This window comes from Necator americanus, chromosome I, assembly GCF_031761385.1.
Source record: "Necator americanus strain Aroian chromosome I, whole genome shotgun sequence".
NCBI classification, from domain to species: domain Eukaryota; kingdom Metazoa; phylum Nematoda; class Chromadorea; order Rhabditida; family Ancylostomatidae; genus Necator; species Necator americanus.
The window spans coordinates 37,437,833-37,465,169 of NC_087371.1; the positions used below are offsets into that span (position 1 = coordinate 37,437,833).

The following is a 27,337-nucleotide window of genomic DNA, read 5'->3' on the forward strand; positions in this document are numbered from 1 at the left end:
GTATAATTTCCCTGGAATATACCTGTTCGGAGTTCAAAAGTTCGAATTTGCTCGAATCTGACATGCCGATTACTTTTTTTGCTTTAATTTAATTAATTTTTAATTTTAATTAATTGGAATATATAACCAAAATTTTTAAAGGCAGCTTACTTCAACTAACACTTCGGAGTTCTCGTCTTTTTAAGTGCCTGTGAAACAGTTATACAATGTACCCTCCCAAACACCTCATCACAACAGATAGTCGGGTCAAAACGACATGAATCACGAGTGTAGTTGCAATGCATTTGCGTACGCGCTCGAAACGGTGGAGGCAGCAGTTGGAACCGAGTTGTGGCCGTCACAAGCGCCTCAAGAGAAGCCGCGTACGCAATTGCGTACGTTAATTACGTCGTTTTGACATTACTGTTAGCATTCAGGGAGTAGACTCAGAAACAGATCAGAGGACTGATTACAACAATATGGAATATCTGCAGTTCTGTCCTTCACCGGTCCCAGGACTTTCAAACAGCTTGGGGATAGAGGGGGGAGGGGAGCAATCAGCGGCGCCCTAATATTTCGACTCTCTAACTTATTTCTTCTCTTAGTAACTTTCGCTTACATGCAATAGATTCTCTAACACTAATGCTTAGGCCTTAGGGCCCGATTGATTTAATTATTTACTTACTTACTTTACTTATTACCCCAACCCCTCCCCAACTACATTTACAGGAACGATATATAAAGATACACCAGGAACGGCATATATCCATCCACATCAGTGACGGTCGCCGCACCTGAGATATCACCAATTCTTCCAAGATTTCTTTTTTCCGTGAACAGGATGGTCTCGCCATCCTTCCTTCAAAGGCAAATAAAACAAGGAAAAAAAGAAGCATATCGAAGATACCACAAAATCCCAGAGAAAAAAGGAAGATACTGTCCCATTGATGGGAAAAATCACGTCGTCGATGTATTCAAAGAGTCTGCATTACGCGCTTTTACACAAATCTCCACGCAATCCAACACTACGAAATCAACGTGTTTCAGCATTGCCCAGTTTATTCGTTGCATATCAAGTATTACGTCAGTAGATACGGTCAACATTGATCCTGACTACATTTTTGTGCCGTGGGCAAATTATTTTGACAGTTTCAAGCATACACGGACTATATTGACATTGATTTTATTATATTATATTGAACTAACCCTTTCCAGGCTCGGTTCATGGAACTCACGTTAATAGCAAGGGTTCGAGACGGTCTAATTTTAGCTACCTCAATTGAAGGCAGTGATGTAAGTTCCATTGAATGCGGCTTATTTTGCGACGCTAATCAGTTTCAAATAATGATTTGTGTCCTTATTTCCCTTTAGGGTGATACAAACCTCGTGAAGTATTCAAATCAAGCAAAAATGCTCTTCAAAAAACTTCACAATGCACCACAAATGCAGTCAATCGAAAGTGGACCGTACATGTTCCAGTACGTTTTTCTAGTAATCCAGTTTTCCAGCTTTTCAGAATAGTTTATTTCTTTTTATACCTATGATATCTGATTTGTCTTATTTCGATAAGATTTTGTTAGTGTTGGTTATATTAGAACTAATTCCCAACGTTTTCAGCGAAGAGCAAGTCAAATTCCTCTTTTGGTTCTTTTGACGTTTCTAAAACCTAATGACAGTGGAGACGAACGAAAAATCCAGTAATGGGTTTTTTTTTTGAGTCTGCGACCAATCAAAGTCTAATCACATTCGACTATGTTTTGGTTACAAAAAAAAGAAGAAAAAAAAAGCGAAATAACATTACTTCACTTCTGAGAGTTCACATAGCCACATCTCGTCATACTTCTTGTACTTATTACTTGTATCTATTTCTTTAAGAATTAGAGAAAATTATCGATGGTAATCAATGCGCGGGGGAGGAGTTGGATTGAGAGAGCAAGCATTGATTTTTTTTTCGTTTTTTCTTGATCCTTTGATTTTGACGGCTTTAAAAAAGTTCGACTTTTGCTTTCGTTAATTTAATGAAGTCTCAGAGTAGAGTAAGTGAGATCGTGCAATGGAATTAGATGTGTACCCTGTTATTTTTAAGTAACGTACAATTTGTAATGAAGTACATCCATTCACAGTTTGTGGTGTTATGGTCTCAGTAACGCTGAAAGTTCTATACATATTGGTTATCAGCCAAATCAATGAATGATTACCGCGTTAACAACGCTAGACTACAACGTAAGATATTAGTTTAGACTATTTCACATGCCCGTACTGCGCAATGGCTGACATCACTATCGTATTCTTTCCGCCATTCAGCTTAAACCACTTTGCTACAAAAGGAGTTGTTTCAAAGTTGCCTTGTGGTTCACTAAGCATGCAGGGAGAACTAAATGTTCCTTCCAATTTTTTCTGTGTCGATGAAACTTAGCTGCAGTGCGGAGTCTTTGGGTGAAGATTATTCATGAGTTGTGCCGATCACGAATTGTCGTGTCTGTTGTGAAGTTGAGGACTAAATTCCGAGCATGGTGATGTTCAAAAATTTGTATTTGTACCATCTCTCGACAAATTTCGCCTTGTTATCTGTCATCTATCGTCATGCTCTTATTCAAATTGGTACTTCTTCTCGTCTAGAATGAGGCATTGACCAAGGCTAGAAACATTTCCTAAGAATGCTACACATACCTCCGCGCACGTCACTGGTAATTTATGGATCTCTTTTCTTGAGGTATTCAAGCATGAGATATTTAATTCATCGGCGGGTATTGGATATACGAACGGAAAACGTGAATTCTATGGTAGCTGATTGTTTGTGTGAATGGTTAGAAATTATGGCATCTTAGGCCTTGCATTAGTTTTTTTTTTTCTCATCATCATCTTCTTTATAAAATATGACACACCTTTGCTTGGTGGCTGCATGTAGCAGGAAATAATGGTACTGCTAGTAATGGGTTAATCTGTTGAACAGAGTTTCGGACTTTTCGAATGCTACTTCGTAGGTCACCCTAAGTGAAAATAGTATGAAGTTAGGATTTATTCCTATCTGTTCTCACTCAGAATCTTTAACAGTATTGGGTTTTGCTACATCATCTTTAGTGGGAATCCATCATTTCTCGAGGATTGAAGTTGTGAGGAATCCAGACAACTCAGTTTTTCTGTGGTATTTGCTCAAGATGAGTGGAAAATTTCTGAAAATTGCGAAAAGAATGCTTTCTTGTTCTACGACATGGAATATCCTTTGATCTTGTCTGTCTGTCTTCTTCTCGCAGAATCAGTCCAATGTGAAAATTCAACAAACTCACAGTTTTTTTTTCTTGCCACTGGCAATACTTTGAACCATCTTGCTTACTACGCAAAATCTTTTCACTATAAATATGTAATGTCATTGCTTTTAGTTACGTTATCAAAGACGCCATATGCTGCTTGTGTCTATGTCAACATTCATTCCCTCGAAAACTCGCTTTTGCCTATCTTGAAGATGTCGCACAAGAATTTCTGAACCAGAATGCTACTAGGATTGACCAAGTCGTGCGTCCCTACCACTTTCTGGAATTTGGTAAGTACATATATATGTATATATATATATATATATATATATATATATATTCGAAACACTATTAGCAATATGAATTCCTTTTCTTCTTTTTGTAGATCAATACATCCAACAAGCTAAGAAGAAATATGCGGATAGAAGCAGATATGCGATGTCAGCTGTTTCGAATGAATTACAAGATGTTGCTCGTATCATGGTCAGCAATATCGAAGATGTCATTCACAGAGGAGAAGCACTCAACAGTAAGGAAAAAATGTGGTTATCATTTCATGAGTAATTACATGAACTGTTGTTATATAATTTTATTGAAACAGTCCGATTTTCTCCATGTTGTAGTTCTGGAGGCAAAGGCTTCCGACTTATCCGGTTTGAGCAAAAAGTACAGGGAAGACGCAAAAGCGCTGAATAGGAGGTTCTTTATCTCTGTAGTAAAATTAAAAATTTATGCGACGTTCAACTGTAAGTGAACATTTCAGGTCTACCTTCTTCAAAGTGGCTGTGTCTTTGGGAATTTTCGGAATTATGCTGCTCATCGGGCGATTCATCATATTTTGATTGATTTCAGAACTTTTTCGGTATTTCTTAAATGTATTTGCCTGCTTCGATCAGAACAACCGTTGTAGGTGCAGAAGTTTTAACGTCTGCTGTTTTTTTATTTCACAGCAGGTTTTGTATTCTACTGGTCCCTAGATGTTCCAGCTTCCTTGAAGACGCCAACATGGCATGTTTTTCATTGTCGATCTGTTATTGTTTGGATTTCTGTGATACATATTAATGAAGCATATTTATGTACACATTTTTACACTATATGACGCTTTGGCATTTTCCATGTTGAAGATGTCTTTGGACATACATACTTATTCTTTTCTACAACGATTTTCATTGAGAAGAGCTGAATGGTGAGCATCCGACAATCTCCTAAACTAGTGTTTAGGACGATTCGGAGTTTTGTGAGGTGGGTTTCTGCAAAAGTAATGAAAGAGCTGCAGATGAGTAGTATTAGACTAGCATTTCTGTGCTTACTTAACAAATTAATAATCAACTCGTTTTGTTCTCCTCTGGGATTTATCGCTGCTGGGGAATGATCTTTTTTCATCGCAAGGATGTGTTTAACGGATAGTAGTTATTGTTGCTTGCAATTTTTCAGGTAGAGTTCGATGTCCTAATCGTAAAAAACGATTTCGAAGACTGTAGTAGGCTAATAAGAGACCTGTCGTATTTTCTCCTGGGTGAGGAAACGACTGGGCGCACCGAATCACCATTGGAATAATTGAATATGCAAATTAAGCGAAACAAAGAAAATAGTGGTGCATTTGAAAACAAGTAATAATCATAATGCACAATTGGACCTATCGCGGCATGCCAATTTCTGTTCCAGCGCTGTTCATTAGATTTCCGTGTTTAGTTCGGCTTTCATCTACTTCGATCTTTTCCAAACGATCTGGGTATTCAACCTGTTCGGCTACTCATCGTGTGTTATTCACTTCCCACTAATTTGAAGGGTATATTTAAAGTAAATCAAATTAAAAATTAATATTAATTTTGAAAAAAGCGTCCTAGCAAAGCAAATACAGTCTTTCAAAGAATTTATAGTCGGGTCAAAACGACATGAATCACGTGTTGCGTTGCGGGGCATTTGCTTACGCGCCATATATGCTTTTGTCGAACCTGGTGCTCCAACGCCTCTCATTTTTGTACGGTTGGCGAAGGGATCTTCACCAGCTGCACCCATAAGCTAAACCCCCTTCACCTGAAGAGGGTCCGTCTTCTCCCTATCGCAGCCTATGGTCTTATTCAATGTTTCGCACTTAGTTCGCGAAAGTCGTGAACAACTTGTGTGAAAATGTATCAATCCTGATGGACCATATGCTTATGCTGTTGTCAAATAACGGGATTTTAACCACAGAGTTGTTACACAACGCATTGGTTGTCCAACATTTCTATGATTGTCTCAACTGTGTTTGGGCCGTTCTTATATCGATGACAGTGAGGCAGAGCGACATTTTTTGCTATCAAACTACTTCAGTGAGCTGTGACACAGCGTGTGTTTTGTGCGTCGTGTTGAATCCCATCCGGAGATGTGCTTGCTCGCGCGGCTGTCTTCAATCTAGTTCACTTTCAATAATGTTTAGGATCATTCCTGTAAAGAGCTCATGAATGACATAGCAGATTTCATTGACAAAGGTGAACTAAATCTGGCTAAATTTGTAGCATGAAAAGAAAAAAACAAGAGTTTATAGAAGAAACATGCCCTCTCCATGTTAGCAACTTAGCAGTGAACTTGAATAAAGAAGGTAATGTACCAAAAGTAAAGCCACATTTACGTAAAGAACGACTCTGAAGAGACGACAGAAGCTGGAATGCACACTTGAAGAGAAAAGAACGAGAGTTTGTAAAAGAAACTCATCACTTTAATATAAGCAACGTAGCAATAATTTTGACAAGGTGCAACAGCGTATCAAAAGTGAAGCTAGACTGTTGAGAAGAACGACATTGAAGAAACGACAGAAAATGGGATAAGTGCAAAACTTCACATGTCCTCACAACTGCGAATAGTAAGCAGTAGAAGCCTGCGCTGAGGCCGGTCAGCTCCAAGGCGGCCCGCCGAAGCAAAATCTGCGGCCGTACTGTGTTTTAGTGACCTGTCGTTTCTTCGGGATACCGGGCCATAACGATGTGATCAGCGATGGTGCGTATGGTTAAATGAACAGTTTACGATGCAGATGGTTCCTGACGAGATAAAAACCAGCCCAAAAAAGTTGAAGATAGTGTTTCCTAGACATGGGAAAAGAGGTCTAGTGTAATTGCGGGAAGGAGGTACACTCACAGGTGCTCTAATCCACTTGTATCTTGACGCGCAGGAAAACTTTCCAGAGGAGCAGTGACCATTCTTCATCGTCAAATGTCTTCGTTATTTGACTATTTGAGAGAAGGCGATAGTTCTTGAGTCGACAAGTCATCACGGGAAGTGAATAGCTGAGTGTGTCGGGACCTTATAAGCTAAGCATTAGTCATCGAGGATGTATGACATGTAGGCCAAAGCTAGTAATAGAGAAAAAGATAAAGCTTGAACAACCACAGCTTTAACTTTACCAAACTCTCCAAACGGGCTTACTGAAAGTGAACATCTAAGTCATATCATGTAGTATTTTCAACGAAACCGAAAGTGGGCAAACATATAACTTCTCAGCAATACTCATTTGACAGTTAAGAACGGTTTTTGGACTCTAGGAACTTTTTTTTTGTGTGCGAAAGTACAAGTCGATTAGAACAGTGTTGAATGGTCTTACCCACTATATTTAACCCTACGAGGAGTTTCGAGTTAAGCTTAGAAATGAAGAAAACTTTCTTGTGAAACTCTTGGAACCGGTTCTTTGTAGATGTTAAGAGTATATCATAAGGCGTTTTATTAGTGATTTCATACTCACATCTGTGTTTTGCCGAAATGTAAGACTGGCTTTGACTGGTTTGTCTGCGGCACCGTTACTGGCGATGTCTCTACGTCCATAACATTTAATCTGATTTCCTTATGAATCTCGTCTTGTACCTCACGGTTTAACGTTTCTAAGTAATATTCTCGTCATTCTCAGACTAGTTTGTTGTAGAGAGGTTTCATCCTGAAAAGAATATTTTTACATAATTGAAAGCAGTGTTCAGTTACCTTTTTTTTACCGCAGAAACTAGCTTCATTCTTCTCGTTCGCATGATGTATCTCTCTGAAACTATGAATTTCAGTTTCTTTTATTTCCTGCTGAAGGTTGGGTTTAAGATATTTGAAATACTTATTCTCCAGAAGATATATGAATGCTCAATCTCATTCAGGGTGATAGTACCAGAAAAAGAGTTGTTTCACTTGAGGTATAATTACATTCCAGACCAGATCTTTTTTCGCAGCTCATACGTCGATAGAGTTGAACTATTTTGATGTGCGAGATCTTCGACAATAATTTGTCCTTCGTTACGTGACCTCCAAATGTTTGACGTGATCGCTAGTCTCAGCCCACATTTAGACATGATAGCAGCTCAGTTCCACTTATACCCAATTTTCATTGTTTCCTTCACGAAGACAACTTCATATTGGTTTCGGTAATGTTATGTTCTTGCGAGAAGAAAGAAGTAGAAGAAAATAGATGAGAAGGAAGAGAAGAAGTTTCTGTTTAGCGTTCTGCTATTAGGTTACTTGTGCATTCCTTGGTAGAAAATAGAAACAGCGAGAAATTTCTGTTTTAGCGAGGCATTTTTGTTTTTAATGGTTACTGGATTGCAGCTTGTATTATATTGTACGTAATCGTGTGCCTTAAATTCAGTGTGCAAATATGCCAGAAATTATCACTACCCAAGTTGACTACTGGCAGAAGTCGCAGGTATCTGTAAGACCTTCATTAAAAGATCACATGTTCGCATTTTATGCTTTCCTCTGTTACTTCACAAATACTTGCTCAGTAGCAGCTTAGTTCACCTGTGTCGGGGATAATTGACGCTTCCTTTACATAAGTATGAAACCTTGTCTCGTGTCAGAATTCATGTTTACGTTATGGTTTTTTATTTTCATTTGACTCAGCTAATATGCTTCTTACATTATTTCAAAGACTGAAACAAGTTCTAGAGAGATGGCTACTGTTCGCGAGTTCGACTACCTCGTTATCGGAGGAGGTTCGGGAGGAATCGCGTCGGCACGTCGTGCTCGAGAGTTCGGAGTGTCAGTAGGATTAATTGAGGAAGGTCGGCTAGGTGGAACCTGTGTAAGTAGCAGAATATTCTTACAAGACTTATAGATGTTTTCAGTAGTCTTGTGGTTTAGTTATAGATATTTGATCGACGTGGTTAGATATGTTACCTTGGGGCGGGTGTAGTGTAGCGGTTAGAGGTTCCGTTTCCTGCACGATCGATCGGAGGTTCGAATCTGCCCAAGTGCTCACTAAGCCTTTCATCCCTCCAGAGTCGATAAATTAGTACCAGACTTGTCTGGGAGGATAAAGTTGACATATCGCTAGCCACCGCAAGTCATTGTATAGGCCAGTTACACGTTCATAAACCTCAAACGATTCTGAATTGAAGTGAACGTGGTGGCGCATCCCAAGCGGATTAATTAACGCCTGAAACTTTATCCTTTGTCCTTATTTATGTTATCTTGTGTGTATCTACTATTGAAATGATAACTTTTTAAGGTAAATGTTGGATGTGTCCCAAAAAAGGTCATGTACAACTGCTCCATGCACGCCGAATTCATTCGTGATCATGCCGACTATGGATTTGACGTCACTCTCAATAAATTCGACTGGAGGTCTAGTTTTGTAGTGCTTCAGATTGTTTTTGGATTTGATGTCCGTAGTTTTTTTTTGTATGACTGTGGTTGTCTGCCTTTTGACACATTAGCTATGAACAAGTTTTCATGATTACTCCCAAAAGAATGATGGAAACATAATAAGATGTTATAAAGTAGTGAATTAATGCAGTAGCTAGCTGGCAGCAGCTAGCATAGCTCATTTCTTATTTTTGTTACTGGTTAACGGAATTCAATGTTTAGCTAATACCATACCAGCCCTGGTGACCACACATTTTCGGCTACCTCAATAATCAGGGGAACAAAAAGAGTGATTGGTTGGGTCTACAATCATCTGACCTTTATCATAGGGTAGATCCCTATATTATCCTTATTTTCCCGCACCATTTCGTTTCATATTAGACGTTATTTGATTAACCGTGCTTTCAACTCGTACGCAGTATTTCATTATTCCTTTCACACTTCTTTTGTTATTCTTGTTTTTCTGCTAAATTTTCGAATTTCTTCCTGCTAACCGAATACCTTAGAAGACTTCCTCATAAATTTAAAGGAAATCAAATTAGATTTTAGTATTTCAGCGTCATCAAGAAGTCGAGAGATGAGTACGTTCGTCGTCTTAATGGTATTTACGAGAGCAATCTTAATAATGTTAGTGACAGTCCTTTTTTTCACTTCTGTTTCTTTCGTATAGTAGTTTTGTGCTACAGTTTCTCCCTCGTAAACTGCTTTGTATTTTAGTCTAAAGTTGAGTTGATCCGAGGACGAGGCGCCTTTGCTGATGATGGCAATGTTGAGGTGAACGGACAAAAGTACAAGGGAAAGTATACGCTTATTGCAGTTGGGGGTATAATAGTTTTCTACCCCTTCACCGAATTATTTCGTTGATATTCAACCTCCCTCAGGTTTTCCGACGATGCCCGACATCCCTGGAGCAGAGTACGGAACTGATAGTGATGGTTTCTTCGAACTCGAGAAGCTTCCGAAGTTCGTTCTGTCGAAGAAATTTTGTAGATTTTTTTTTGCAAATTGTTTCACTCTTATGTTCCTGTGATTCAGAAAATCTGTTGTTGTCGGTGCCGGATATATAGCCGTTGAGTTGGCAGGTGTCTTGGCTAACCTTGGGTCAGATTCCCATCTATTAATCAGATATGACAAGGTTTTAGTCTTTTCAGACCGAGCTCACTTTTGAAAGATCTTGTTATTTCCTCTTCTTACAGGTGTTGCGTACTTTTGACGAGACCCTTAGCACCGGGCTAACGGAAGCGATGGACAAGGGACCAGTAAACATACACAAGAGGACCCAGGTATTTTCATTTCTGTGGATTAGTAGTTTTTTTTTTTGGTGAAAGCACCTGGATTTCCTATTTCTTTTTTTCTCACCAGTTATTCAGGTCCAACGTGTGCAAAAACGTCCGGACGGACTTTTAACAATAACAACTAACACAGGGGTAATAGATGAAGTAGAAGTTCTGATTTGGGCAATTGGACGAACTCCTTATACTGCCAGTTTGAATCTTGACAAGGTGAGTCGTTAGCTCAGCTTTCATGGAACAGCTTAACGTCGTCATGCATTATTGAAGGTTGGAGTGAAAACTGACACCAACGGTCACGTAATCGTTGACAAATACCAGAACACCTCCAATCCGAACATACTGTGCATTGGTGATGCTGCTGGGAAGTTTTTGCTTACTCCAGGTATTTTAGTTGTCCTGATGAATTAGTTTGTAATTATCGGCACTATTTCACCTCCACAACGCCTGAGACACCATTATCATATGACTCTGACAATCATAAAGATAAAAAGATAAAGTCACTGGCGTATCAATCCACTCGGGATGCGCCAACGCGTTTTAGTGGAATTCATAATCGTTGAGGTTTTGGAACGCGTGTTGGCCTATACAATGACTTGCGGGGGCCAGCCGATGATCAAGTCAGTGTTTTTATCCTCCCAGACAAGTCTGGTACCAATTTATCGACCCCGGAGGGATGAAAGGCTTGGTTTGCGCTAGGGCGGTTTCGAACCCTCGACCGTGTGGCTACAACGGACCTCTAACCGACTGCGCCACACCCGCCCCTGACAATCATAAGGGCTTTCAAAAATAAAAATAAAAGAACATTTTGTCAACTGAATGGATGAAGGTGTAAAGGGAGCGAGATGGCTATGGTGCTTATTACATGTATGAGATAAGGTACCTTTCAAAACAATAACTTGATTTTTGCAGTTTCATTCAATTTGCATTACAGTGCTGCGTTGTAAACCTCGCAAAACTGACCGGATGTGATACTGTCGTAAATAAGGAACGCTGTACTTTGCAGAGGATAATTTTTTGTGGGTTTTTCGGGGCTGTAAAGGTAGAGTAGCGGTTGATTTCTCAGGAAGCACATGCTTCCGAAATGTTATGTTGTGGAAGGTTGTGGTCATGGAACTATGGAAAAGAAATTTCATTAAGAAACGTATCCAGTCGTCACATACCATCATCAGTCGTCACATATATTAAGGAAATTCAGATGATATTCTATATTTGATGTTTTATATATGTTTTTTAAATTTTATTTCTGCATTTGATTTTTTATTAGTTCAAATCGATATCCGTTCTAGTGGCGATTGCTGCGGGACGGCGCCTCTCCCACCGCCTTTTCAACAACGAATCTTCAAACTTCCTCCCATATGAAAACATTGCCACCGTTGTGTTCAGTCATCCACTTGTCGGCACTGTTGGACTAACTGAAGGTTTGCCCTTTCTTTAACGTTAGTTCCTAGTTTTGATTATACATAACACTCTTTTTTTAGAAGAGGCCATAGACAAATACGGAAAAAATCAGATTATGTTGTATAAGTCGAAATTCAACCCGATGTATCATGCTGTCACTAAACATAAAGAGCCCTGTATTATGAAACTAATCTGCGCAGGTCCAGAAGAGAGGGTAGGTATTGCTCGATTTGAGTCTTCCCATTTTTTTCCAATGTATATAGTGTATTTCTTATTAATTGGTCCTTTCAACGTAACACTCTTGCATGGGGAACTTCTAGCGCCAGACACGGGTAGTCCACCTTCTTCAAGCCTTGTATTCTGTTGTTTGGATTCTCTCTCAGACTCTGGATCCCAGAGATTAAACATTTCATCACATACCACGTTTTCCTTCCGTTACTATTGTCGGGTCGAAACGACATGACCATGGGACCATCGCAAACTGCAACGATGGGTTGTACCAGCAAGGGTCCCAGTACGCTCCTATCCGCTACGCTCCACCGCACTGCCTCGAGGGAATACGCGTATGCACCTTGCTTCATGTCGTTTTGTACTGTATACAGGGTTTGGAATTATTGTGATATACGGATGTGACCGAAAGACGTCTTTTGCTCTTTTTTTTTTCTTTCTGAATACCCTTATTCGCCTGAACTATTCCTTATTATATTGTTTTGTCAGATTACAACTTCTATCTTTCATATTCAGTCCCATAAAAATAAAACCTTGCCCATCACTTGCTTTTAAGCATTATTTGAGCCATAGCATTACCATAATAACCCATTTTTACTTCCAACTCCTTTCATCGGCTTTATTAGTTGTACAGAATCTCTGTTGGGTATAAGGAGGGGAGTTTCCGGCCTGTTTGTATCGGTAGAAAGTGAAAGAGAAAGTGTTCGCGAGAAATTCGAGAAAAATTGAAATTATTGGGATTTCTCGGGTATGAATGATGAATGTTGGTACAGATATGACGTTTCCATTCTATATTGCTGTATTGTAGTAGACTCCTTCTCTTGCTATTTTTTTAAATCTACGGCTCATTTTTATCTTAAGTTCTTTACTAAAGAGGATTTTTTTTAGGTTGTCGGTGTGCATATCCTGGGAGCTGGTGCCGACGAAATGCTTCAAGGATTTGCTGTAGCAGTAACTATGGGCGCCACTAAAGCCCAATTTGATGCTTGTGTGGCTATACATCCAACAAGCGCCGAAGAACTTGTCACAATGAGAGGAGGAGTACGTCCAGAATAGACCTTCAAACTCTTCTAGGCACCCGGTTAACCTCATTCTTTTCATGTTCATATCAGTTCTCAGGACGTCACCCTGGATCTTATTATTTTGACACAGAGAGGAACTTGTATCATAGTGGTCGATAAATTATTCGAAATACTCTTAAGAGATTCATTGAAAGCATTTGAATGCTCAAATATAAGGCAGAAAAAGAAAAAAAAAGAAAGAAAAATGGAAAGAAGAATAAAAGAACCATTCTGTTAGTTTGAAACCTTCGAGAAGATGAGCGAATAAAGTTGAATGCGCGGAGTACGTTATGTAGAATAGGTGCTCATAACGTTTTTGAAAACGTAGATCATGTCCCACAACCTTTGTCCACTTAGTAGCTTCTCAGATTAGTTGTGTACTGTCGAGCACCGGGCAATATACGGGTTCCTAGCCAACAACTGTGAAAAATACAATTTCGACATTGGTGTACGTCAAATTTCTCCGTTGTGGACTTCTTCTCAATCTGAAATCCGCTGGGACTATTCGAAAATTCGTGTACAATCAGGAAATCTTGAAATTACCTGGTCGGCCAATTTGGAGAAACATGAAGGATCTTTCAAAGTTACTGCCCCTGGTATATTTTTACCAGCATGGATACCGAATCCACTGAAAAGAACTGCTTCGATCACTAGATTTTCGGGGCTAGAAATCTCGGATTGGGTTAATTGAGTGTGATCGTCTAACCCTATGCAATTGCGTTCAGGAATATTCGTGTAAAAATCCCAGTAGCCACTTCCTGTTGCTCTTCGACGATATAAATTGAACCATGAATGATCGTTGCGTATCGTTTGCATTCCGATCCGGTACCTATGACCAAAATTTGTAAAAATTACAATTTTGAATAATGGGAAGGATGGGAAAGGAAAGAATGGAAAGAAAGCATAGAACAAGCATATATTTCATTTGGGAATCGTTTTCACTTCCTATATCAAAAAAAAAAAAACTCAAGATAACGTCGTAGAAAAAGAAGGACGTTATAGATATGTTATTATTATTAAACATATGTAACTACCAAATATGTTTACGGTCAACCCATATTTATATTTACGCCTATGAGTGATTCGCAATAATGCACAGCCTATACTATTTGGATCTCAAGGCTCAGTTGTTGTTTTAACGAGTTTTTTCCCTAGAATCTTTCGGCTCCTCACTTTTTGCTAGGCGGACAGATCTGTGTTTTCATTGATTTCAACAAGTTTGCGTATATATCCACTAATCCATAAGAAACTTACCAACCACGTGGAAGTTTCACGTCTAAACCCTCCTTCTCGAGATCGGCATGTGGAGGAATGTGTGTCGCACAAGTAACTATTCTAAAGTTCAATGTAGAAGAAACTATTGTATTGTATTGTATTGTAGAAGAAACTTGTGTATATGAAAAAGAACGTACCCGCAAGTGATTTCATTGGTTTCACGATAATAGGTGCAGTACACATTTCTGAAAGATACTAGTAGAAATTTCGAACAGAACTCTATAGCCAAATTGCAACTTATGAAGGTGAAAAGACCCAAATTTGCAATCCTCATCGAGGAATTATGTTCTACCGCTGGAAATTCGTGTTATGCCGCTGAACTAACCGTTGCAGTCTGTGTCGGTATAGCAGGGTTAAAGCAACATGAAGCACAGTCCAGTTGCGTAGGCGGTTGTGATCGGAGCGGTACGGCGGAGCGTGGCGATTGGATTCTAGGGGCCCTTGCTGACACCACACCTGACACCATTCTAGGGGCACCCTTGCTGTTCTTTGTGGTCCCACCCGGTTTTCAACAGCTTTCTCTACCACGCCGCTCCGAGCGCAGCTCTTTACGCAACTACAAAGTGCTTCATGTCGTTTCGACCGTACTATATGTACGGTTGCGTTTACGATTTCAACAAGAAATATTGTGTGAAAGTGGTACTTTTCCCTAAAATCATCACCAATAGCCGATAAATTTACAAATTCTTCAAGGAAACACACAGAGAAGAAACAGATTTCTGGATTAATTACGAAAGCAAAGCAGGAGTGCGGATAGACCTTCTATTTTGTATATTAACCAGCGAAGAGGTACTGTGCTAGAGAAATGAGTGCACCACAAGGTCATATATAGTCGGGTCAAAACGACATGAAACACGGACATTTGCGCAAGCGGCTGCGCTCAAAGCGGAGCGGTGGAGCGTAGCGGTTGGGATCGTGTAAGGATCCATGCTACCGCCACTCACCTCTGCAGTTAGCAATGGTCCCACCTCGATTCCAATCGCTGTCTCCACCGCAGCGCTGCCGAGCGCGGCCGCTTGCGCAACGGTCCGTGTTTCATGTCGTTTTGACCCAACTATATATCGGTCAATACGTCATGAAGCACGGTGCAGTTGCGTAAACGGCTGCTATCGAAGCGGGTGCGGTGGAGTGCGACAATTGGAAATGAGGGGGACCCTTGTTGGCACCATTCATTGCTGCAGTTTGCGGATTTTTCCCACCTCTTTCCGAACCGCTAGCTCTACCTCGCCTCTTCGAACGCAGTCGCCTAGTTCGAGCGCTCAGTCAATTGCTCCGAGCTCCATGTCGTTTGGACGCGCCTGTAACACGATGTGCGTTCGATTCAGTCAAGTTAGAGAGAGGGTGCATGCGTTTCAGGCACAGAAAGAGTACACGTTGTTGCAGAGGCGTCGCGTACAAGCGGTTGAACATTTCCGGTGCCGAATATGTGCATTTCATCCTACGTATTGTTATGGTTGCAATTACGAATGACGTCAACAAAACCTACCGTACTATCACTTCCTTCGACTATATGTATGCAGCCACTTTTCTATTCGTTCCACTTTCATAGAAATAAATTCCAATTTGTCAAAAAATCACAATGCTACTGTAATCAGTTTGCTTTAGCAGTCATAGGCAATTTCACCTGATTTGACCTTGGATAACCTTGGAAGAAGCAGATCAGCATTCCTTCACTATAATCGTATCAAGCTGTGGAAATTCGATAGCAAACGAAAAAAAAAATAAGCTCCAATCTATCTACGGACCCGTCATCAAACTCACATAACAACACCGTTTTTGCATCAACGTCACCAGCGAAAATCCAATGGTATAAATTAAAGTAGGACTGGTTCAGCGAAACCTGTCTTCGTATTTCTTTGATCACACGCATCAGAACAGACATCATTATACAAGACTGGCGATTTTCTGTGAACATAACAATTTTGCATATGAAGATTTACCGTGTTCACGAAATCATACATCTGGCTAGGTATACATATAGCTGATTAACACATTTTTCCTGGATACTATGCTGTCTTTCAATTTCTCCTCTCTAGAAATGAATTCTTTCAAAGATTTATTGAGTTTAACGGCAGCTAAGAAGATTTGCGAGCTTTTGAAAGTTGACAAGTTTCCGTCTGACAAAAAGTCTTCAATTAAAGAAGCATAGTTTATTTCCTCTCTTCAGAAAAACATGTCCTTCTTTTCTTTCTTAAAGATTTATCTTTCTTTTCTTATCTTAAGATTCTTATCGCTGAAAGTGGGAAATATTTGGGCGAAGACTCTTTTGGACGAGTTTTCGAAGAATTGCGGTGGCGTACTCGACACAGCATCATCTACGCAGCCGCGGTTTGGTGGGGTGGACAGATGAGAGGAATTTTAATTGCAACAAAATCAAGTCAGTGAAAAAGGGTATTTGGTGGACGACAAGTTTTTTTTTTCTCTCATAACTTCCATCTCACATTATGATGCAAAAACCAACCAAGAAAACAGTTGGCCAGGATCCTGCCTGAACCAACTACAACTTGTTCATCAAGGAGAATATTCTAGGAATTATTCGTAATAATTATTGATTACTTGAATATTCTAAGAATATTTTAAAGCAAGACAACAGTTAAACTGACGCCAGGTACAGCATGTACATTCTTTTCTCAAACTAATTCTAGTGGAATTCATGGTATAGAATCCTGAATTTCATTTGTATAAAATCCACCAATATTTTCGTATAAGTCTAGCCTAATACATTCATAGTTACAATCGAGGAAGAGCATGGGATTTGAGATGTATACCACATCACGAAACGTAGTTCCGCAGCCCTTTTCTTCAAATAGATGAACTTTTTTTTTTCTCATCGAGAAATGTTCCTTAGCAAAAAGACACATTGACTTATTTTAATCTTTTAATTGTTTGTAGAACTTCCTTAGCAGCAACCTTCAAAATAAAAAGACAGGGCTTTATATTTTTACAGGCTAAGATCTGGAGGTTTAAATAAGAGGTCATTAGAGTGAATCAAACGATAGATGCTAAGGAAAGACTTCGTTTAGACTTTCCTAAGACTACTGGAACACAAAATTTACAAAAAATACAAAATAAACTGCAAAGTAGTATAAACAGTATATAAAAGTATCTACAAAAAGGAAATTTTATAGAATAATTAAAAGAATTCTAACTGAATAGGACTCACTCTGTAGCGCCCAATAGAACATGAACAGTAACAAGAAGAAAAAGTCGCAATACGTTGCGATGTCGGTGGTGACTCGGCATAGAAATCGGACGAGATGACGACACGGAGAGGTACACAAGGCCGCCCTCATCGTAAATGAGCGTTCCGCGCGCGGAGGATGTTTTATTATTCAAACTTGTTTGGAAGTGAACTAGGACTGAGTTATTCCTGCTCAACGTCACATAAACCTAGACCAATTTGTTTATCATAGACTTCCTAATGAGGAAAAAAGCCGATTTCACCGTATTTTCTAGGAGGATTGGCGGTCACATGGAATGGTCTCTGATCCTCATAAAATTGTATTCTATTTGATTGCTTATCTTCTTGTTTTTGTTACCAGTGCATGAGATTTTAAACGGGTGCAATTGGCGCAGTGACGGAAGGTTACCACTACGCCTGCGTTTTGTTTTCAATGCTTCAATCCCGATTCAAGGTCAAAAATTTTCCGTTAAATAAATCGTCGATAAATAGTGTAGGATAAGGCCAATGATTTCATTTTTTTCAGGGAATTGAGCAACATCGTGTCCTTTATTTCCTCGCACATATAGTAAAATATTACGTCCTATTAATTCCAAACATCTTCGGTCCAACCAACCAGCAAGCACTGACTTTCTGGACCGATTCTTCTTGTCCACCGAAAAAAATTCTGACAAAATTACCACTACTGTGATATTTTTACCGTCAGATGAACACGCCGCCGACCCTGCGTAACCCGAGCAATTTGGCGCGGCTCTTCGCGTTGCGCTGATTTTCCCGCCTCGTAGATTATAATCGGCAGCTTCGATCAACGCTACATTCGAGATACTATCTGCCGCCATGTGGCTGTTTAGTTTATTTCGCTTTTATGCCACCTGCACTCGGGTGTCGGCTACATGACAGACAACAGCAAAGTTCTGGTCGATTCATAAAGTACCCATATGTTTTTTCTTGATGAATATGTTGATGCTATTTCAAAAGAGTGAATTGAAATTGGACGAATTTCCCAGCTCAGCAAGTCACAGTTGGAATAGGACGTGTTTCCTGCCTAAGAAGGTTACAGTTGAAATTGGACGAATTTCCCAGCTCAACAAGTCACAATTGGAATAGGACGAGTTTCCTGCTCTAGAAGGTTACAATTGAAGTTGGACGAATTTCCCACCTCAGTAAGTCACAGTTTGAGCTGGATGAGTTTCCTGCTTTAGAAGGTGACAGTTGAAATTGGACGAATTTCCCACCTCAGTAAGTCACAGTTGGAACTGGACGAGTTTCCTACCCAAGTATTTTGTAGTTGGAACTGGACGAGTATACCGCTTTAAAGGGTTACAAGGTTAGTGTTAGAGGAGTTTCCTGCCTTAGAAAGTTAATCAATCACACAATTAATTAATCAGATTGATTGTTCTGTTGGATTTTTTTTATTGTTGTGAAAATTAAGGATATATTGAATGTTAAGGAAAGAAATGTGGAGAAAATGTGCTTCAATGAGACTGGAGTTATTCTCTTCAACGAAGTTGGCATCAGAAGAAGTGTTGGCCGTTTCCTAGAGAACTTTCTTCACCCTTAGTGCCATTATTCTAAGATTAATCGATTGATCAGTAATTAGAACTATTCAAATTCGTAGCTGGGCCAGATCTTTTTCAGCAAAAGTATGTTAACTAGCTTCTTGACATTTTTTTTGCCAATAGCATCTGCCATCACTTCTCGCCCTCTTATTCATTCCCGGATGTCCAATTGACTTAATGACATTAATCCCATGTCGTCTTCAGGCTAACGTCAATCCATCCACTTCTTCAAGACGTTAATTCCCATATGGGAATTTTTGTTTGCTCCGGTGATCACATTTAAGCCGCTTAGTTAGTTATTTGTTGTTAGTTGTATTTTTTTACCGCTTTAGTTATAGTTTACATTTTTATATTCTTTTTTTCTAAGTTGTTTTTTTAAATGTCTTTAGTTATTAGTTATATGATATTTATCCAAAACAAAAGTTCATGGAAGGGAATCTAGGAGCAGACTCCGATCTGGTTGATTTCTCACGAGACCCAACCAAACCATGGCTGTAGCTGGAAAACAAGGTAATTTTGTACTTCTGTGAATAAAAATGAAACTAAAAAATGAATAAAAATGAATTTCTCAACTAACAATAAGGAACACAAATAGCAGGATCGTTAGTAATTAAATGAGATATATAGATATATTCAATGTTGATGTACGTCAAATATATTTGTCATTATTTATTATTGTTATTTGTATTATTTGTTTATTTATTTAATTATTAGATCTATTACTTTGAATATAGTGTTAGGTGTTTTCCCCTCATTTGCGACGGCAAAGCAAAAATAGACAGGTACATAGGCATCTTAAATGGAAGTACATATAAGGAATGAATGCAAATTCAATTGAATTATACAAAAATTCCCGGCAAAACCAAAACCCGAAAACCTTCGTAAGCCTGACGTTACGGCTTTTTCGCCGCGTGCAGATGTCTTAATTCTGAAAAAAAATTGGAGCGAAAAAATCGAAACGTTAAGCTAACAAAAGTTCCATCTATGAGCCTCGTCGGCACATTAAAAGAAAACATAGACAGAATTATGCGACAGGAGTTCTAGGAAAGGAAAAGGTTTCAATTCCTCTCAGGAATAAATACCTTATGTAGTTGTCTGATTCCTTCTTTCAAGGTTTAAGCGCTCGTTGCGTGGAATTTTAGTGATTTGAAGCCCGCAATACGGCCAAGTGCTGATCGCGTTGCCATATCCATGAACCAATGAGTCCGGAAGCCAACTCTCTTCAATTTGAGATCCAGCACGGGAGGCTGAGAAACAAGTTGGTGTTGTTACCAGCACTGCTTCATCCGAAAAAAATACAGCCAACTCTCGTCATTTGGAAGAAAAAGCCAGAAAATCACTGCTTGGCGAATTCAAAATCACATTCGTTCTATGGAAGCCAGAATTGTATTTATGTATGTCAGTTATGTTGCTTAGAGGTTTAATTTGTTGAGAGAGAGTTGTGATCATTTTGAACAAAATCGCACCATTTCCGTAACAAACAATTACTCCACTAATTCTATTAATAATTATTTCTTTCTATTAATAATATCAGCTTAATACAATTCACCTCATTTTACTTACATTGTGTAGATTAACATGAAATTTCTCTATTTGAGAGATGAAATCCTCCACAACCATTTCATACTCCTCTTTTATTCGAAACTCTTTGAGACATTCTAAGAATGATTATTGTGTTCTGATTTTATTTTTGAAAGAAAAAAAAATTCGACCAGATCCGATCAGGGCAACTCTTCACGTCAAACAAACATAGTTCTTGCTCTTTTGTGGACATGAGAGGATAGCGTTCCAGGAAACTCCGTCAAAAGTTGATTTCTCGAACGTTCAACAAACGAACTTCGTTGCTAATGTGAGATAAAAACACAAGCAAGAAACTAGAAATGTTTTCAATCGCTCCATTTTTTCTTATATGTCAAGTCTAATTTGGAATCAGGAATTAATCAACACTTCATATGATTTGCTAACTATTCACACGAATTTAATAATGATAATAATGTTATTGTTTATTTTAGTATTGTTCATATATGCATATTAACATGGAATAGTCCCGTCACGAAAAGTACTGCGCCAGTATCCACTGGCAATGAATTTTGCTGATTTTTTCTTAAATATTCTGACTTAGATAGATATGCCTTCTTTTTTTGTGGTACATTATTCGTGTATGTGAATAAATAAATAAAATTAACATCTAAATAAGCATCAACTTAGCGTTTTTCAAAAATTTTTCTGATTCCTCTGACGATTCGAGCACTTTTAGATGCATATTCAGAGAATCTTAGTTGGTTCAATACTCTCGGTGAATCAGAGACTTCTAACCGTTTCAGAATTATTGGTACCGTTCCGTTGCGTTCCTTCTCCTCCTTCCCGGATCGGATGATGAAGGCTTATCCTATTTACGTTAGCAGATTCGATGTCTCTGCGCACGATGGAATTTAGGACGTAAACGAGGATTTGTTATGCCAGAAAATGTCATTTATATACGTACGTAGATATGCGAATTAATGCCGAGGATGCTAAATGTCGATGGGACGTGCAGATAACGACGGCACGACAAAGCACCATTTCGTCTCTTAGCGAATTCCGTGACGTTACAGCACAAATAGAACTGTAAAAATTGACAAAATATCTTTTATTCATCTATAATACATACATCTATCCTTTCATTAACAATATTAAACAATATGTACAATATTAATTAGTCCATAGATTCGGCTATACTAAGGTAAACTTAGGTAGCTGCAATCGACGAAATATTGATAATCTTCTCGTTTTCTATTTGTACTTTTGCTTTTCCCGAAAATGGGAAAGCAATTCTCTTGAGAGGGAAACTCGTCTTGATACTGCCTGCCACCAACGTTTTTGTTCCATTCGCAAACGCCTACAAAACGAGAACAGCGCATGTGAACAAAAATCATTGCGAATGCAATCTAACAGGAGAATGAGAGAAGCGAAAAGAAAAACCAACACATACACACCTTGACAAGTGACCGTAATCCATCTACAGTAATCGCATTCGAAGCCCCCATTTGAAATGTGGATGCAGAGAGCTCGTTGAGTAGAACGTCATCTATCGAGAGAGGAACGTCATTGCTTTGAGCGTCAACGAGTTCGGAAACGCTGAAGAATCGCCTCGTAACGATGAAACGACACATTTCTCGGCCGAAATGTTCCTGTGTACATCCGCGAACCATTCGAAACACCAGATCCGTTGGGGCAACATCAAGAACGAACCGTAGCAGTTCGTTGGGGGTAACCGAGGAGAATGAGGTCAATTCGAAGGAAAGAAGACGAACACGACATTCGGTGCTGCGAAGGCAATTGGCGATTTGTCGCAGAGCGGCATCCGAGAGCTCCATCTGAATAGGAAAATTATTACAGTCAGAAGTAGTTACAGAAGGAATCACCTATCATATGTATAGTCAGTGCTGAATATTCTATCAGGGTCAGCATGATCCGCTTTTCACCCAGAAGGACAGAAAGAATTCACAATGCCCGTCAAAGAAAGCGAGTATGTAGGAGCGCGGCGGCGAACGCGTTGCGGTCAGCCGGATGGACACAATTGCTGTTGACAATGTTGCCGCTTGGAATTCAGAGAAGTTCTGCTAATTTTCGGAAAGAAATGGTTCATTTCCCCTGAACAAAACGTTGGAACTTAATTTGCAAAACAGAACCAAAGATTTGAAGGATTCAAGCAGTTTTTTTATTCGAAATTAAGTTATACGCAGCAATATTAGGTAGTAGGAGGGAGATGTTCCCAAAGAGAAAACATTCATATACTTGTGTGAGTTCATATCCGACTTCTACTATTCAACTACATGTATTTATCAAAAGGATCTAACGTTTTTCTTGTCAGCGTTTTATTGACCTAAGCCTTAATTAGCAGATATAGCATTCATCAAACATTGAATAATTTTGGGCAGGTGCACTCAGATAAACTGCTGACCTTACTGGACTTTTGCTCAAAAATCTCAATCTGTAGGATATTCTGATTAGGACACCTAGAAGTTGCTCCTAGAACCTAGAAATTTATTTCGGGGCTAAAATTAGACATTTACGTCACAAAGTTAATGTTGCGCCCAAAGACAACAGATGTCTATCGCTATTAGGAAGATAAAGGAATGCGAATATTTTTCTGATATTCCCGGCTTAAATACACTATGTAATTCCTATTTGCATAGGAATGAATTTCTAGAAAATTTCATAGATTTCATATTCAATTAGACAGTGAGCGTCAGTGTCAGTGAGTTTTCAACGCAAATAAATACGAGAACTAAAAATGTTCGACTCCTAGAAATCCAAACTTTTTTCAAGGAAATACGGTTCTTTTACTTTTTATTTGTCATTATTTTATTTTTTTACATTTCCATTTTTTTGGGAACATTTTTCAATTCCAATATTATTCAGTGCAGGAATTAATTCAATCTACTGAGACGAGAGTTGTGGAGAGAGACAGGATAGCATTGGTTATCCTCAGGAGGAGGCGGTTAACATATTTTCCCAAGGAATTTTTTCGCTAACCTCGTTGATGCGCAGTCGATCGATTTCACTGCCTGTGGCAACTTCCGCCAAACGATCCACGATCGCTGTCGGCAATTCGGAAGAGGAGTTTGGCTCGGATGCGATGAGTGGATGTGGGCCGAGAAAACCGAGTGCATCGACGGGTGCTGCCGCAGTCACATCGATGTGATAGTAGTTAACGAACGCCTTCTGTAATTTTTTCCTAATAAATAAACCAGGAAAATTTCTCAGAATCATGTAAACAGCCACAACACAGGTTTCAGTTCCAGAATAATCGCTTTGAAAAAGTGGTCATGAAACGGTTCAAAACTGGATAAACCTGTGGATCGTTCTAGGAAACCGCATCTTCGATGCTGGTGGAACTTCCTATTGCCATGATTGAGATTGACAAAAAAAGTAGTGATTTTTTTTGTAGAAATTTCTGGCAAACTTTTGTCAACCGAGTGCAATCGAGACGATGATGTAACGCAGTTTTTGAATCAAGTACCATGGTGATAATCGTAAAAAGTTTCAAAAACGTTGTGATTGTCCTTTTCGCATAGGAAATTGCACTCAAAACTTGCAAATTGCAATAATTCTGTAGTTAATAACTTTAAAAGAAAGGTTAAAGATTATTTAGATTTTAATTAAGCAATCTTTTAAGAATTTTCCCATAAAAAAGCCTATAGGAAAAGAAAATTTTATGGCTTGTAGGAGAATGGTCTAAAAATTGGATAGCAGGAAAAATTGGTTGAATCCGATCCCATATCTGGCAGAAAACTGGCCTATCAAGATAGTTCCCTGAAAGCATTTTCAACTATGAGGTGAATTATTAATCATTTCAATTATTCAATTACTGAGGCATTTCCAGGGACTTCTTCCTTTATTTACCATTAAAGTTCATTTCGAGATGGTAAATAATTGTCAGAGAACGTGTCCTATGTATAACAAATTCTCTTCTACATACACAGAAGCAAACGTTTACGGGCTAGGTTAAGTGTTTTCTGGAAGAGAACGCAGAAAAATAGGTAATGCGACGAAAAACAATAAAATCCGGTAATCCAACCTTGATATCCATTGCTAAATCTGTTGGATGCCTTTTTCGTCTCTTTTGACATGCAACCCATTTGCGATTCACAGCCTCTTCGTCACATCTCATCGACAGTTGCATTCTACCTTGTCCGATCTGAAGAAAATGACTTATTTCACCTTTCTTCTTTTTTATTCCAAAAATATTGTTTTTTTTCTGGAATCTGGCGAGTAATTTAATCTCTTAATAAATAGTAGTTATAATAGTAGTTATTATAAGCGTGATCTTTTCAAAAAAAAAAAAAAAAACGCACCCGCTCAATTCTGACAAGATCCAATCGCCTTCGTTTCATTGATCGTTCGTTATTTCGAATGATTTCCGACATTTGTTTATTCACTGATCGACAACGGCGTAGATCTCGGCGTTGTAGATTCTTCAGCACTTTCACTTGCAGTTCGTTTGGCAGCCGAACCCATGGGAACTCGTGTTCCTGAAATTCACAATTGAAATGATCCCCTGGTTCGTTTGGACATTCTATGGGGAGTTCACGCTTTGTGGTGCTTGATTTGTCGTCAAGGGGATCACCAAGCAATAGGTTTCCTGTTGCGCAATCGATGTTTGGGTTCTCGTTTTCGGGTGCCAAAACCTGCCGCGAAAACACTGCAACCTACACTTGCTTCTCCCCCGTTTCACCTTCCCCACCCTCCTTCCTCCCTTACCCCGTCTTAGCTGCACATCGTTTTCGAGCTCGGTCGAGGATGTGAGAAGTGTTGGTGATTGGACATGTACGTACACACTAACCTCCTTTCGTCTAGACGAAGATGGTTCGCTCGGATCGATGTCAAAATCTCGTCGAAGTGTCGTCGTCTCGCGAGTGGCCATATGCTTTGTTTTCCGTATTTTTTTTTGAGTCCGAAAGTAATTCCTCTGAAAAGTAAATACATTGATGGTGAAGGAGTTGTCAAAACACAGGGTGTTCACATTGAAAGCGATTTCGAAGCACTGAAAATGTTTATACGATTCGAACAATTGTTGATCGCCATGGAATTGCGAAAAAAAAACATTTCCATGCTAGTAATATAACTATATCTGAATAAGAAGTGGAAAGTCCTGTTACGGAGGGGACGAAAAACGATAATAAGGGAGAGGAAATTACAGAAAATAAATGAAAAGAAATGTTTCCTAAAATTTCCATTTCTTTGCAAAAAAAAAAAGAAAATTTAATTTATTCTGCAAGCAGCTGAAGAGTACATCACCTCCTAGCTGCTTTCGCTGTTTCGCTCTATCAGATTAACTGATGTAAAGAACGCCGTATGAATACTAGTAAAAAAAAATTGCAATACATCATCTATTGCTTTGGTGAGCTCTTCAAAAGATTTTTTTTTTGCATTTCCACATTTTTAAACTTTAGATATCACATGATTACCTTAAACAGTTGTCTTCGACGTTTCTGACGTTTTATAACTATCTGAGAAAAGACGTATACTGACGCACAAAGGGTTACCCATGAAGATCACATAACAGAGATGAAGAGTGCAGTGAATACATTAAAAAAAAGGAAAAGGGAAAGGGGAAGTTAGAAAGAAAATCAGGAAGGGAATAGAGGAAAAGGAAAATCCAGGGAAAATTCAAAGATGCGAATGTCAAACCGAGATTAGACCAGGAAAAGCCTGTAGAGGATGCATATGGTTACAAAGGTCGAATGAAAAATCACAAATGAAAGCCAGCAAAAATACACCTAGGAAATATGAAATCTGTAATTACAGATGAACATAGACCGCTTTATCTCTTTCATATTTGGTGTTCTTCCAAAAAAAGCTTTTTGGTTAGGATTTTGCTCAGTTTAAACAATTATTTTGACGCAAATCTTTGCTAAGTTCCACGAAATGCTAGAAAAGGGCAGCTAAATAAGGAGGTACTGCATGTCTCGTGTACTAGGGAACAGGTGACCGGTAAAAAGAAAGAAAAATCAACATTCGCTGAAGAGTGTAGTGGAAATCAGAAAGACGCACAATATTTTTTGTTGAATTTCAATGTTTTAGATGTGGAAGCCGTTCCAGAAGACAGGGATTTACGCAAAGCCACAGATGGTATTCTTCTCCGACTGTTTCTCTCGTGTGTACACTATTAATCCACTTCAAAACTTCCAGCTACCTTTCATTCTCCTAATTTCAGACGACCAAAATTAAAAGAAAACAATTGCACTTTTGTTACGTTTTTCAATCCACCTGCAACTTGTTTGAAAGGTAATTCTTTGCAGTGGAATAACTTAATTGAGCAAAAATTTAACAATATCACTATTGAATGTGATCTAAAAAGTCTCGAAACTGCGTTTAAAACAAACTCAGAGCTCGGAACATGAACCGTATGCTACAGAAATGGTCAAATATGATTAAATATACCACAGAATTTTTAGATGGATGGGATATATGGTAATAAATTTAAAAAATAATAATTCATAATAATCCATAGTAAATAGATATGACTCCTACAAGCATTAAATAGTTCTTTTGGAATCGGTAGACAAAGGAATTGATGAAATCACATAGAACTGAGTAGTAAGAAGGGTTACGGTATGAGGAAGTGAAGTGAGTGACGAACCCGTACACGAAGGAGTTGATGACCCACCCGATCGGATTGTTCTGTTCACCGTGGGTGGCATGTATAATGACGGCGGCCTGCTGTGCGAACACGCTCCGCCTCCACTACAGTAGGCGAGAGCGGGAGGCGGGCGGCCGGGCGGCCGAGTTCGGATACGTGGATCGGAAGCCGGGAATGCACTAAAATTCGGTGCTAATTCGTGGATATGAGCATCATCGTCCGCCGAGAAAAATGATCCAGGTAACAGGAATCTACACAGATATACAGTTAGTTAGCCAGTCATGAAAAATTTGTGGAATTTTTTTTTTGAAAATTGATGTTGGATGTTTTTAAAACAAGTGATTTCCTAGAAAAACATCGTCTCTATTGACAAGCATTGACTGATACTGTTAA

At 39.0% G+C, this 27,337-nt stretch overlaps 5 protein-coding genes across 8 annotated transcripts; 3 read left to right on the top strand and 2 right to left on the bottom strand.

Annotated features, from left to right (window-relative positions):
- Positions 1–278: 278 nt before the first annotated feature.
- Positions 279–4,072, top strand: RB195_008060 (uncharacterized protein; the record flags this gene model as incomplete). Of its 2 annotated transcripts, XM_064182047.1 has the most annotated exons (8): positions 279–374; positions 1,027–1,062; positions 1,195–1,272; positions 1,351–1,457; positions 3,360–3,520; positions 3,616–3,759; positions 3,854–3,929; positions 3,994–4,072. In XM_064182047.1, the coding sequence occupies 8 exons, from the start codon at positions 279–281 to the stop codon at positions 4,070–4,072; spliced, it is 777 nt and encodes a 258-aa protein (XP_064038788.1). The 2 variants fall into 2 exon arrangements, with proteins under 2 accessions (XP_064038788.1, XP_064038789.1); XM_064182046.1 differs by lacking the exons at positions 279–374; positions 1,027–1,062 and having other exon boundaries at positions 1,204–1,272.
- A 341-nt stretch (positions 4,073–4,413) lies between these two features.
- Positions 4,414–12,796, top strand: RB195_008061 (uncharacterized protein; the record flags this gene model as incomplete). Of its 2 annotated transcripts, XM_064182049.1 has the most annotated exons (14): positions 4,414–4,472; positions 7,825–7,881; positions 8,124–8,259; positions 8,686–8,801; positions 9,380–9,449; positions 9,540–9,645; positions 9,704–9,785; positions 9,858–9,957; positions 10,019–10,105; positions 10,193–10,324; positions 10,382–10,496; positions 11,401–11,532; positions 11,593–11,726; positions 12,629–12,796. In XM_064182049.1, 14 exons carry the CDS (start codon positions 4,414–4,416, stop codon positions 12,794–12,796), a joined length of 1,494 nt encoding a protein of 497 aa, XP_064038790.1. The 2 variants fall into 2 exon arrangements, with proteins under 2 accessions (XP_064038790.1, XP_064038791.1); XM_064182050.1 differs by lacking the exon at positions 7,825–7,881.
- Positions 12,797–13,154: 358 nt separating this feature from the next.
- On the bottom strand, positions 13,155–17,319 carry RB195_008062 (uncharacterized protein; the record flags this gene model as incomplete). The annotated part of the gene is made up of 6 exons (XM_064182051.1): positions 13,155–13,286; positions 13,345–13,429; positions 13,508–13,630; positions 14,056–14,136; positions 14,214–14,261; positions 17,240–17,319. The coding sequence occupies 6 exons, from the start codon at positions 17,317–17,319 to the stop codon at positions 13,155–13,157; spliced, it is 549 nt and encodes a 182-aa protein (XP_064038792.1).
- An 889-nt stretch (positions 17,320–18,208) lies between these two features.
- On the top strand, positions 18,209–20,669 carry RB195_008063 (uncharacterized protein; the record flags this gene model as incomplete). The annotated part of the gene is made up of 6 exons (XM_064182052.1): positions 18,209–18,310; positions 18,546–18,584; positions 18,708–18,817; positions 19,101–19,107; positions 19,259–19,326; positions 20,609–20,669. 6 exons carry the CDS (start codon positions 18,209–18,211, stop codon positions 20,667–20,669), a joined length of 387 nt encoding a protein of 128 aa, XP_064038793.1.
- Positions 20,670–21,544: 875 nt separating this feature from the next.
- On the bottom strand, positions 21,545–25,225 carry RB195_008064 (uncharacterized protein; the record flags this gene model as incomplete). Of its 2 annotated transcripts, none has more annotated exons than XM_013443259.2 (6): positions 21,545–21,694; positions 21,792–22,172; positions 23,335–23,523; positions 24,380–24,499; positions 24,657–24,833; positions 25,145–25,225. In XM_013443259.2, 6 exons carry the CDS (start codon positions 25,223–25,225, stop codon positions 21,545–21,547), a joined length of 1,098 nt encoding a protein of 365 aa, XP_013298713.2. The 2 variants fall into 2 exon arrangements, with proteins under 2 accessions (XP_013298713.2, XP_064038794.1); XM_064182053.1 differs by having other exon boundaries at positions 24,657–24,989.
- Positions 25,226–27,337: the final 2,112 nt, after the last annotated feature.